General features: G+C 37.1%; 2 protein-coding genes across 2 annotated transcripts; both read right to left on the minus strand.

Moving 5' to 3' along the window:
- Positions 1-11,081: 11,081 nt before the first annotated feature.
- Positions 11,082-11,525, minus strand: LOC113305761. Its single transcript, XM_026554765.1, has one exon. It carries the CDS (start codon positions 11,523-11,525, stop codon positions 11,082-11,084), a length of 444 nt encoding a protein of 147 aa, XP_026410550.1.
- Positions 11,526-12,713: 1,188 nt separating this feature from the next.
- Positions 12,714-13,169, minus strand: LOC113305762 (uncharacterized mitochondrial protein AtMg00860-like). The gene has a single exon (XM_026554766.1). It carries the CDS (start codon positions 13,167-13,169, stop codon positions 12,714-12,716), a length of 456 nt encoding a protein of 151 aa, XP_026410551.1.
- Positions 13,170-13,487: the final 318 nt, after the last annotated feature.

A 13,487-nucleotide genomic window follows, 5' to 3' on the forward strand; every position in this document is an offset into this window, starting at 1 on the left:
GACTTATTGGTATTGTTATTCATTGCAAACCTTTGGATTACCAATATGTGTGTTTAGTATAACCGCTCATAACTTGTTTATGTATCTTGGTAAATCTATTCACAATGCCTGACTTTTGTATTGATATTACTTTTATTAGTGAAACCGATCTTAAGTAATCACCTGAGATGGTATGATCAATATTTGTAATTGGTGTGACCATTCCTAGTCATTGGGTAACCGATCCTAGAAATTGGTTGGGACTAATCACAAGATGTGTAATAGATCCCTGTAGTAGGTTAACAAGTTTTAGTAATTGGTGTAACCGATCCTATAACTTGTGCAACCGATCACAAGTAAGTACCCTAGATAAGTGGTAACCGATCCTGGTACTTAGTTAACAATGTTTTGTAAACTAATGTGACCGATCCTAGAAGCTACTTGGAGGTAGAACCAAAACTTTTTTTGGTAGAACCGTGAAACCCGTTAATGGTGATTTGATAGGATAATCAATCACATAGTTCTTGGAAATCAGATGAACCAATTCTAAACTCGTTTGGAAGTGTGGAAAATCGGTTCCAAGATTGTAAATATGAAAAAGGATTTACAAAGTAAAGATGTCGACATACTTTGAACATGTGCAATAACTCTTATCTTTTATTGTTCAAAGATATTCCTTAATAACTAAAGGAGAATCCCGGATCGAAATAAATTGAGAATCTTTTAATTAAGGTTTTTAGTTTTATATGCTTTTAATTTCCAGCAATTAAAATGCATATCTTTAGAAAATAAAAATTGGTAATGTGCATTTACTAATTGGAGATTTTCTACTGAGATTTCGGTCAATATTTGGACAGAGCACTTCCAGGAACTATGAAAACCGAATTTGGAAATATATTGCATATCTTGAGGATATTTTCGATTTTGGAAATTCCCTGGTCTATAAATATTGAAGTTTGCATTTCGAGCAAACTAGCCCTCAGATCCAGCAAAACTACCTAGTTGTGTTGTTACTGGTGGACCCGTCTATTCGGAGAGGAAAGTACCCTAATTAGGCGAAATCTCTTAGGACCGCTCGTTTTAAAGACTTCTTTGGGATTGGGAAACTCTACGAGTACCGTTGGTGGGAAACTAGATAATTGTAGTTTATTATTAGTTTTCGATTGATTTGTTTGACTAACGGTGGTTGAAATTTGATTGCACCTAGTTTGTTTATGCTTGAGAATATTCTCTTCTGATATAAGATTCACTCCAACTAGATCGAAGTTTCGACGGGGATCTTTAGACTATTTGTAGATCTAAAGAAATCTTGTGATAATCCATTGTTAACAGACTCCGTTCTGTGTGTGATTGATCACAAGAGATTCAAGTTGATTATGTGCAAGTGTTTATTGAAGATCTAAGAATATTTGAAGACATAGAAGATTGCTTGTTTGAGTTCATAATCTTTGTGTAGATGGTGGATTTTCGACAAAAGCTAAAATCGTAAAACCATAATTATACATATTCCTGATCCAGCAATCAGATGAGTATTTAGGCTCATCTCTCTCATTGAAGCATGAAAACTCATGCCGCAAGAGTCTCTGACTGAGTTTATTGTCTCTCAGAGCATACATGAATATGCAGTCTCTCAACTGAGGCAACGACATATCTCATGAATACTGAGCAATTTCAGTAATCACTTTTATATAAAATCGAACGATTGGACGACTCCTAGATAGCTCGCCTGCTAGTATAGAGCATAACGTCTTCAGGATGTAACAATGTTTTCCCTGACTATATAAAAGACATGCATATAGAATCTTAACGATTGGACGGCTCCTAGACAGCTTGCCTACTAGTATAGAGCAATAGCGTCTTCAAGATGTAACAATGTTTTCCCTGACTATATAAAAGAAATATGACGCTTCAACAAGCTCATATCGCTCAATTCTTGAATAATTAATGCTCCTAGACGATTGTGCTAGTATAGAGCCATCAATTAATTATTTCTAAATCATTAGATTCATTAACTGAATCCTTAGAAAATATTCTACGTTCTTCATAATATTTCATTACTTCAATTCGTGGTTCTTCCCAGCAGAATTCCATGGGTTAGTGATAAATATTCAACGTACGGGTATCTGAGCCGCTATCGAGTAAGCCCCGACCAAGATGGTGCAAGTGTATTCAACAATAATGCACTAACAAGCACCTGAATGCACGAACGAGCATTCAAAAATACGAAGGAACGATGAACCTACGCAAAATAAGAAGAAAATAATAATAATAAAATATTAAGCTAAGGCGTTAGGGGACTGGGCCCACCGGCCGACCAGTCATACCGTGGCCAGTCCACGCCTAATTACTTATTTTATCATATTTTATTATTTTTCCTTCATCTCATGAAAATTCCTTCATTTTAAGGAAACTCCTCAGTTTCATGGTGTTTCCTCCGTATCAAGGAAATAATAAAAATTAGGAAAGGTGTTGCAGGACCAAGCTCACTAGCCGTCCGGTCATGCCCTAGTTGTGGACGGTCCCACACCTTGCATTCCTTATTAATTTATTATTATTATTTCCTTCATCCCATGAAATTCCTTGGTTTCATGATATTTCCTTCACATCAAGGAAAAGATATAAAATTAGGGAAGATTCGCGGGACCGGGCCATAGCCGGCTGACCATTCCCTAGTCGTGGCCAGTCCCACACGCTCCTTATTTTATTATTATGAATTATCATTGTTTCCTTCATCTCATGGAAATTCCTTAACCTTATGAAACTTCTCAATTTCATGGTATTTCCTTCATATCAAGGAAATTACATAAAATTGGGAAAGGTGTCACGGGACCGGGCTCTCTAGCCGGCCGACCATGCCCTAGCCGTAGCCAGTCCCACACCTTGTAATCCCTTATTTTATTTATTATTTCCATTGTCTCATGGAAATTCCTCAGTTTCAGCAAAACCATGAATTCTTCATATTTTCTCAAATGTTGCTCAAATGCGCATCGGAAAATGTCAAAACCCTCAGGACTGAGACATGAACACTTTGGTGACATGAGCATATTACCTTGACCGATCAAGGTTGGCTCTTTGGCTTGCAAGAGGCCGGTCCCACACATTTTCATCATTTGACCTAATTTGTTCACATTAGGTTCAAACTCTCCCAAACAATTTGGAATTTCATAAAACGATCGTCAGTCGGTCCCATGACCAACCAGGGTCGGTTTCATGACCCCTTGGTCGGTCCTTCATCTCTTCATAATTTATTAGGTTTTATCACCTAAGGTTCAAACGAACATTATTTTAATGAATGGTTAAACCAACATTTAATCATCTTTTCACCAACTGGTCTTCAAGAGACTTTGGTATTTTACTCACTTGAGCATCTGGGCGTTACATGGTCGACTCATCATACCATGTAGTCGGTCCCTTCTTCACATTCTTCAGGTCTTCATAGTAATACTTGTATGTATCAACATTCCTAGACTTTCTAGTCTAACCTAAACGAAGTTGACTCTAGTATATAATCAAGCGACTTTAGATGAGTTTTGACACACTAAAATATGACAACCAAACTTGACATTCCAACTCTTGGTGAGTTCAACCGAGCTATGCTCTAACACAGGGTAAAATGGCTCCCATCAACCGAGGTCAAACTGATCGCCACGGTGCCTCATCAGGCCTGACACTTTGCCTCCACTGCACATGGATGACTCTTATAGTTATACGGTTGACCGCCCCAGCTGGGTTGAATGGCTAGGTCTACGTCTTATTGCCTCAGCCAAGGTCAAGCAACTCACATCAACCATGGTAAAATGGCTCACCCCATCCAGGGTCAAATGACTCGCCTCAGTCGAGGTCAAACGGCTCATCTCAACCAGGGTCTAATGGCTCGCCTCAGCCGAGGTCAAACGGCTCTCCTAGCCAGGGTCAAATGGCTCGCTTCAATACTCATGATTAGGTTACAATAGACCTTATCCAAGCTTGTGCTCTTCACATGACAGACACAACTACAACAAGGCTTCCGGAGCTCTTCGCATGACTCCAGTAGTCCTCCACGTGCAAACTCATGCAAAGTTGTGACAACCCAGAAGAATGCTACCACGTCACATAATAAGTCACATACAAAGGCTGGTCACGTCACAAATGAGGGGATAAACTTAGGGTTTTGGTTTGACGGTCTACGACAACGTGTGGGTATCAACTTACCTATACAGAAAGAGAATAGTCAGTTTCGAGGAGTCATATTAGGATAAACTAGACAAGTTGTCTATCCTTACCTATTCCTGGGATTTAGGATAAATTGATGATCCCCTCTCCTTATCGTTATCCCACCGACTAGAGATTAGGGTTTTGCAGAACTATAAATAGACCTACGGTTGGTCATTCACAGCAACACAGAACAACAAAATCTCTGCAACTCTCTCTCTCTCTCTCTTAAAGTCTATTCGTCTGCAACTGAGAAACTCCAATCTCATCTCTTTCGGTTTCCCTGCCTAGACCCGCCCTACCTTTCATCTACGACTGAAGTAGTCTTTTAATGACCATCATCTTGGTTTAGGCAAGGATTGTTCGTCATCAGCTTCCCGTCCTCACAGTCGGAAAAAATCGATTAGCTATAATGTGACCATATATCTTAGCTTGGCTTAAGAAGGGAACGCATCTGTTCTCATCCTAAACTAATAAATGCTTGACGTAAACTCTTTCGCACAGAAATATACTTTACGGATACCTAATTTCTGTAGGTATATATTTACGGATACTGAGTCTCCATATAGTGTTTAGCGAAAACTAAGTATCCGTGTTCAATTATCAATTTTTTTTACCTATTTCTACTCATAATATTTATTTTTCAACTCCTTTATTTACCATAATTTGTTTTTTCCCTATTATATCTGTAATTTTTCTCTTACATATTTTTTAATCATAAAAAATATTTATTAAAATCCAATTAAATAAAATTTGGATGAGAAAAATATGACAAAGAACTGAGTTTCCATATTCTACTACTCTTGACGAAAACTAAGCTTCTGTCTGTATAAGCTACAAACTATGACCATATTGGTTGGACTATATTGAAACTATTGCCAAGCAAAATGGTCAACCACAGTGGTTAGCCTAATCATTAACTTCATTAGTATGTAGCCTTGCATAGTAACTTAAAGAAAGGTTGAAATGCTACGTAACCCCAAAGTCTTTCCCCCGTAATATTTCGGAAAGGTATCTATGACATTCTGTTTCGAACCCACGGCAGACCCCTAAAGATTTATCATTCCCGAAAAAAGTGTCATGGGGGAAGGGAAACATTTAGGGACATGTATCGGTCTCAAAGAAAGGTAGTTATCCTGGAATTGCTAAGACCAATATCTATCAATGATCAGTGATCATCACTAATTGTCTTTGTGGGTTTGCTGTAATTTGCTCACTTCATTCATGTAAGCTTGTTTAATACTTCCCCTGTCCCAGAAAAAAACAAAACAAAACCACTTTTCATTTTTATACCAATATTAAAAAAAATATTTTTTCTTTTTATATGATAATATAAAATAATCAATGGTAATTTTATTTTTCATAGATTAGACATTGCCATTCAAAAGGATGTTGGAGTCCAGCTTGTTGCTAGGCTACCAACCAAAAACTCTGTTTAATATATATTCGTATTCGTAATGATTTGTATTGTTGGATTTTATTCCACCGAATGTGTATTATTTGATAATTATGTCTATATCCGTTGCATATATATTTTGATAGATTTTCCAACGATATAAAATTTATAAATTTCCGATCTCTGATCTGAAAAAGTATATAATTTTAAGTTTTTCATATTAGCATGAATACTCTTATTCTGGCGGGAAGGCAATATTTATCTCACTTTTTCTGATGGGAAAACATATTATCACCGCAGTTGACGTTGTGAATAAATACGTACACTCTTGCAAAAAGTCGCTCATTATAACGCTTAGAATGAGAATTTTTTTATAGAAGAGTGCTTTGCTTGACTTGTTAAGCCCCTTTGACATTAGGTACGGTCGATGACAAAAATTAAGAAAAGAAAGACAAAATGATGGAAGAGTAGATATTCTACAAGTAACCAGACCCACACAAGACACTATGACTACTCTTCCTTCTTTCTTCCCGAAATCCATAACCAATGGAATTTTGTGTTGAAGGCTTCAGCGTCGGCAACCCAACCAGTTCTTATTTGTATACTTTTTCTCTCTGCTTGTGTCCAGTGACCAAATGGTCATAGTCAACAACGGGATAAAAACACTTGAATGAGCTGTTAGCCTGTTACCAGGTTATGTTGACTTCTTAATAATTATACTATTCTTACTCAAGACCTACTCAATTGACTAGCCATTATCAAAAGTAAGTGTGTTTGGCTTTGGCAGGAAAAGGAACTCCCGAAAAGATAATCAAGCTATGTTGGCCCTAATAGGCTTATAAATTACTCGTACAATACTACAACAGATATCATAGTTCAGATATATTCCCACCTGAGAATTTTTTCTTTTTCTTTTGCCGAAAAGGGAAAGCAGAAGAGCATTCTTTTTTCTTGATTTTTTTCCGAAAAGAATTAACTTTTGATTCATAAACTGCGAAGCTATCCAGTAGAAGCAAAGAAAGATTGACAGACAGCCCAATTTTAACAGCTTTATTATTTGGTGGAGGGTTAAAACTTAAAGGACTTTATGCCACAAATTACAGTAAGATTTTTGCTTTGTTTAGGATTTTTGGCTTTCCTCAAAAAAATAACAGTACTCTCTAGTTCAGCCCTCCATTTTTCATTACTGGGGGGGAGTTTCCTCTCCTGTAACTGTCATAGATTAGTGAGGACTGAGGAGCATAACTCAATTGCTAGCCTAACCATAATACTAAACTGGTAACTGCTATTTCATCCACTGCCTAATAGTGTGTTTGGATATAAATCTGTTTCTGACTTCTACTTTTCCAGAAATAGAAATCAGGAGTAAAAGTCAGAAGCAAAAACATTTTGCTTCATAATAAGTTAATTTTTTTGCTTCTAAAAGTCGTTCTAAAATCGTGTACCCAAACTGATTTCTGACTTTTTTTGCTTCCGGAAGTCAAAAAAGCAAACTCTAGATATGTATCTAAACAGCCTATAAATCTCCGGATGTAGCGAGGAAAATAACACTTTTCATGTCACGAACAATGGATGAAGTTAGAAACACATATAATCGCTACACTCACTACGTGGGGCACTTACAAACAAGGAAATACCAATTGGTCCTACAAATAATATATTAGAGACAGTCTAGTCCAGTGGACCTAGTCAGTTGTCTGTTTGGTCCTATTTGGTAATATAAATTATAATTTGGTCCTAAAAATTATGGTTTGGTCGTAGGGTGATGTCATGGATGATGTAAATGTCACCTTGTAATGGCAGAAATACCCTTTTGGATAAGGACCATATATAGTCAAAAAGTAAGAGACAATAAATCATTATCAGATTTACTTTCTCTCTCATCTTTCCAGATCTAATCTATCTCTCTTTTTTTTCTTCTTCTTTTTCCTCCTGTTAATGGCGTCTCCATTTTTTTTCTTCTATTTTTCTTCCTGCTGTTGTAAACGATGGTGATGAAGGTGAAAATCGATTTAGATATTTAGATCGGTAGTTGTAGACGATGAATACGATGATGTTGGTACTGTTGAATACGATTTTTTTAGTTTTTTTTTCTTTTTTCTGCTGTTGTTGACGGTGAAGATGATGAAGATATGTTGTTGCTGCTGCTGTTGACGATGAAGACGATGGTGTTAATCTTGATTTTGATGAAGAAGATGAAGATGATGGTGTTAATCTTGATTTTCTTTTTTCTGCTACTGTTGACGATGAAGATGATGAAGAAGATGAAGATATGTTGTTGTTGCTGCTGTTGACGATGAAGACGATGGTGTTAATCTTGATTTTGATGATGATGATGATGAAGAAGATAAAGATCTGCTACTGCTACTGCCGTTGATGATGAAGACAGTGGTGTTTTTGAAGACGAAGATGTATCTGTTGTTGTTGAAGACGACGAAGATGATGATGCTGCAGTTCATTCCAGAAATGATCTCTGCTTTTATATGGAGTTCATTCCAGAAATGAACACTGTTTTTATATGGACTTCATTTCTGGAATGAACTCTGTTTTTTTAGGTTTTTATATGGAGTTCATTTCTGGAATGAAGTCCGTTTGTTTAGATTGTTATATGGACTTCATTTCTGGAATGAACTCTGTTTTTTTAGGTTTTTGTATGGAGTTCATTTCTGGAATGAAGTCTGTTTATTTAGGTTGTTATATGGAGTTCATTTCTGGAATGAAGTTTATTTATTTAGGTTGTTATATGGAGTTCATTTCTGGAATGAAGTCTGTTTATTTAGGTTTTTATATGGAGTTCATTTCTGGAATGAAGTCTGTTTATTTAGGTTGTTATATGGACTTCATTTCTGTAATTAACTCTGTTTTTTTAGGTTTTTGTATGGAGTTCATTTCTGGAATGAAGTCTGTTTTTTTATGTTTTTGTATGGAGTTTATTTTTGGAATGAAATCTGTTTTTTTTAGGTTTTTGTATGTACTTCATTTCTGAAATGAACTGTTACAAGAAAATAAATAAATTAACACGGAAGGGTATTTTTGTCAATTAAATATTTTTAAATAATTATGAACCAAACAGACATGGATCCACCTAAAAAAGAACCAAACGATATTTTTCCCGCTTACAATAGGATAAAGATTAAAGAGGGTCTCACAGTAGGGACTGTAGAGAACTATAGATGTCCGCGTCACCACCGCACACACTTTATACATAAAAGGAAATTCTAAGGATTACTTAAACTAAAATCAAAGGAATAAAAGATTTTGTGGTTGAAAGTATTCCCACATCAAATATATTTTGATAAAGAAAAAGTGAAAAGGCCGGCTCTTTATGCATCTTCTCCTTTTTCTCACTTAAATGCACTCATCTCATTTATCTTCGGTCCACCAAGCCACCACCAACCCCACCTTCTTTCTAGATTCTCTACATCTCTCTTCTTCGGCTTCAAGCAAAAGAATCAGTCCTTTTACCGTAACTTTTATTTCTGCCCAAATACGTGGTTCAACTATCACTTATATTTTTCTGAAGCATAGGTTCAACTTCCATGAGCCTATGATATATATACCATTACCTTTTTCTTTTCTTTTTTCATATAACCAACGTATAATTATTACATACATAAGAATTTGAGATAGTTAGTGTTTGGATTGTAGATTTTGGTATCTTTTAGTGTTTGAGTTCTTAACCCGTTAGTCAACTAGATATTATCATCAAATAGTTAAAAAGTTAACGGCCGTCAGAAAAGTTAAATATTTGAGAAATTTGTTGTTTGGTCCACAAAATCCGACACAAGTTAACCTCTAGTCCAGCGGGATATCACATTTATTCGCTGGTCCAAAAAAGTTCAAAAAAAAAAACGAAATTACCAAGCTACCCATAACCAAAAACACGTGTCTCAGACTAACAGGTGAAGACGCAGGTTTGCAGTTTCTCTTTTTCAGTTTCCTTCTCTCTTCTATCAGACCGTTTTTGCTCCCAGAAAATACTTTCAATTCTCGATCCCTAGGTCTGTTTTATTCAAATAAAAAATCATCAGAAATCAAAATCATATTGAAGAGCAAAATAAAAAATCATCGGTTTCAGAGATCGAATAAAAAAATAAGAGAAATCGAAATCAAACACATCAGTTTCAGATCTAATATTCGTTACATTCAATTGAAGAGATAAAATGGTTACGAATAGAACAATCAAGCGGAAAATTAGAGAAGAAATTGTAGAAGAAACCCCTTCACCAGCAAAAAGAAGAAGAAAACCGGCTGATGATTCACCAACAAAGAAACCAAAAGAAACCCCCTCTACTGCTAGATCACCAACAACGAGAAATATGAGTAAAGTTGTTACTCCTTCACCAACAAAGAGGAAGAAAGCAAATGTACCTCAGAGAAAAGGTAAGCAGATCGGAATAAAACCTAATTATAATTCATTTTCGATTTTTATGCTAAATGAAAAAAGGTAAAACATCTGTACATGTCCATATGTAGTGTGTGATGCTTTAATGCCTGCTCTGTGTATAATTTAACACTATATATTGACATGCAATATTTCAAAACCTGAAATAATGTAATGATCTACACTACAAGGGAAGATGAATTAAGGGATTTAGAGAGATTAAGGGAGGATTTAGATGAGATCTAGAAGAGGAGGAAGAACTGAGAAGCAGAGAGATATTTAGAGAAGATAATAAATTGAATAATAATTCAATGATGGTATCCAATGACCATCAGATTACAGATATAAGGCCATTGGCCACGGCCACTGCTAAGGGGACTACTCTCTAACTAGGATAAGGGCGCTCTACTACAACACAATTGGGTTTAAGAGTACTAGGCCTAAGACTAACATTGACAACTATGGGGTTACACAGACTAGGCCCATGACAAATACCCCCTACTCAAACTGATTCTTGTCCTAAAGAATCATCTTTCGAAACTGCTTTCTGATAAAGGATGTGTCTTCCCAAGTAGCATCAAAAGATGTTGAGTGAGTCCAGTGCACCAGTACCTGTTCCACTATTTGCTGGTTCTTCTTAACTGATCTGGTGGAAAAATCTGGAGTGGTGTAACCTTTAAGCAGCCATTGGAGATATTTAGAGAAGATAAGAAATTAATGATGGTATCCAATGACCATCAGATTACAGATATAAGGCCATTGGCCACGGCCACTGCTAAGGGGACTACTCTCTAACTAGGATAAGGGCGCCCTACTACAACACAATTGGGTTTAAGAGTACTTGGCCTAAGACTAACATTGACAACTATAGGGTTACACAGACTAGGCCCATGACAAATACCCCCTACTCAAACTGATTCTTGTCCTAAAGAATCATCTTTCGAAACTGCTTTCTGATAAAGGATGTGTCTTCCCAAGTAGCATCAAAAGATGTTGAGTGAGTCCAGTGCACCAGTACCTGTTCCACTATTTGCTGGTTCTTCTTAATTGATCTGGTGGAAAAATCTGGAGTGGTGTAACCTTCAAGCAGCCATTGGAGTCCAATGTTGGTAGAGTAGTTTGTTGTAGCAGTCATGTTCCTAGCTTTGGCTTCAATTGAGAGACATGGAATACTGGGTGAATCCTTGAAATGGCAGGAAGATTGAGTTTGTAGGCCACTTTACCCATTCTAGCAGTAATTTGACATGGACCAAAAAATTTGGCTGACAGCTTTAAACTCCTCCTTAGTTGCACTGATGTTTGTCTGTAGGGTTGCAACCTTAAATACACCCGGTCTCCAACATGAACCCTCTCAGTCCTTTTTTTGTCAGCCTGTTGTTTGATTCTGTGTTGTGCCTCTTCAAGTGTGTATTTCAGTAGGATTCCCATAGCTTGTCTTCTTTGCAAGTAGTCTTCTACAGAAGTATTGGTGGACTGCTGGTGAGAGAAGAGACCAAATTTCTGTGGACTGTAACCATAAAGAGCTTGAAATGGTGTATTCTTGAGGCTTGTATGATATGTAGTGTTAAACCACATTCATCTAAGGACAGCCAGCTAACCCGTTTGGTTGGTCTGTAGCTAGTCATGCATCTTAAATAAGATTCCAAGCAAGCATTGACTCTTTCAGTCTGCCCATATGTTTGTGGATGGTAGGAAGAACTCATGTGCAATGTTGTTCCCATTTTAGTAAATAACTCTTGCCAGAAATTGCTAAGGAATATGCTCTTTGTCTGACACTATGGTAGCAGGCAAACCATGCAATTTAAAGATGTTGTCAAGAAATACCTTGGCCACAGAGGCAGCTGTGAAGGGATGACTGAGTGGTAGGAAGTGGCTGTATTTAGAAAACCTATCCACCACCAGTATAATGACCTCCCTGCTCTATGAATTTGTAAGTCCAGTAATGAAATCCATGGAAATGTGTTTCCATGCTTGGTCTGAGATCGATAGAGGTTGCAAAAATCCTCCATGCCAGTGTGTGAAATCTTGTGTTGCTGACAAATGTCACACTCCTTGATATACTGGAATAAGTCTCTCTTCATTCCCATCCAATAAAAGTAGTCCTTTGCTCTCTGGTAGCTAGCTTGAGTGCCTGAGTGTCCTCCTACATATGAGGAATGGATTGCAGCCATCACTTGTTTCCTTAAGGTTCCATTGGAGCCAATGTATACCCTGTCATTGTACCTCAGAATCCCTTGTAGAAGAGTGTATGGAGGTTTGCTGGAGGGAGAAATTGTTAGTGTGGAATCAGCTCAGCAGCCAAAGTGTCTGAATTGTAGCTAGCTTGCACCTCACAAAACCAAGTAGGTTGCAGTTGAGAAATTAGCTGACATTGAGGTGAAAAAGTTTGGGGTACCCTGGATAATGCATCATCCACTTTATTTTCAATTCCTCTTTTGTAAACAACAACATAATCATAACCCAACACCTTGGAGAGCCATTTATGTTGCACCATAGTGTGAAATCTTTGCTCCATGAAATATTTCAGACTTTGATGGTCTGTGTAGATAGTGAAATGATTCCCCATCAAATATGGTCTCCACTTTGTAATTTCCATCATTGTAGAAAGTGATTCCTTCTCATAGGTGGACATAGAAAGAAACCTTGTGTCCATGCCTTTGCTGAAATAAGAAATTGGCTTCTTGTTCTGCATAAGAACTGCTCCTACCTCTGTATCACATGCATCAGTTTCTACTTTAAATGGAAGAATGAAATCAGGAAGAACTAGTACTGGGTGGTGGTGACAACTTGCTTGAGGGCTTCAAATACAATCTGAGCAGCATCAGTCCAATTGAAGTTATCTGTCTTTAGAAATTCTGTCAGTGGCTTACAAATGATTCCATAGCCTTTCACAAATTTTCTATAGTATCCTGTAAGGCCTAGGAATCCCCTCAGTTCCTTCAAAGTAGTGGGTACTGTCCAATTGAGCATACAAGAAATTTTTGTTGGGTCAGCTGTGACTCCTTCTCCAGTGATGATGTGACCCAGATACTCTACTTTGGGCTGACCAAAAGAACATTTACTGAGCTTGGCATACAATGTGTGCTCTTGTAGAGTCTTAAGAGTAATTTTCAGATGCTCCGAGTGGGATGCCATATCAGGGCTATACACCAGTATGTCATCAAAGAACACCAATATAAACTTCCTCAAGTGTGGCTGAAAAACATCATTCATTACCATGGCATTGCCATGAACTCATAATGTCTTTGATGTGTCTTGAAAGCAGTCTTTTATGTATCTGGAGGAAAAACTCTAATTTGGTGATACCATGCTCGTAAGTCTATCTTAGAGAACACTTTTGCACCAAATAGTTCATCTAGTAGATCTTCTATAATAGGAATAAGGTACTTGTATTTAACAGTAGCTTCATTTAGCTTTCTATAGTCGACACAAAATCGCCAACTGCCATCTTTCTTTTTGACAAGTAATATTGGGGAAGAAAATGGACTTCTACTAGGTTGTATCACGCCAGTTTTAAGCATTTCTTGCACCAGTTGT

Source organism: Papaver somniferum, chromosome 8, assembly GCF_003573695.1.
Source record: "Papaver somniferum cultivar HN1 chromosome 8, ASM357369v1, whole genome shotgun sequence".
Taxonomy (NCBI): domain Eukaryota; kingdom Viridiplantae; phylum Streptophyta; class Magnoliopsida; order Ranunculales; family Papaveraceae; genus Papaver; species Papaver somniferum.

What these genes read in the sequence shown, in the direction of transcription:
- LOC113305761 (XM_026554765.1), bottom strand. Translation starts at nt 11,525, where the DNA reads ATGTGGTTTAACACTACATATCATACAAGCCTCAAGAATACACCATTT.
- LOC113305762 (XM_026554766.1), bottom strand. Translation starts at nt 13,169, where the DNA reads ATGGTAATGAATGATGTTTTTCAGCCACACTTGAGGAAGTTTATATTG.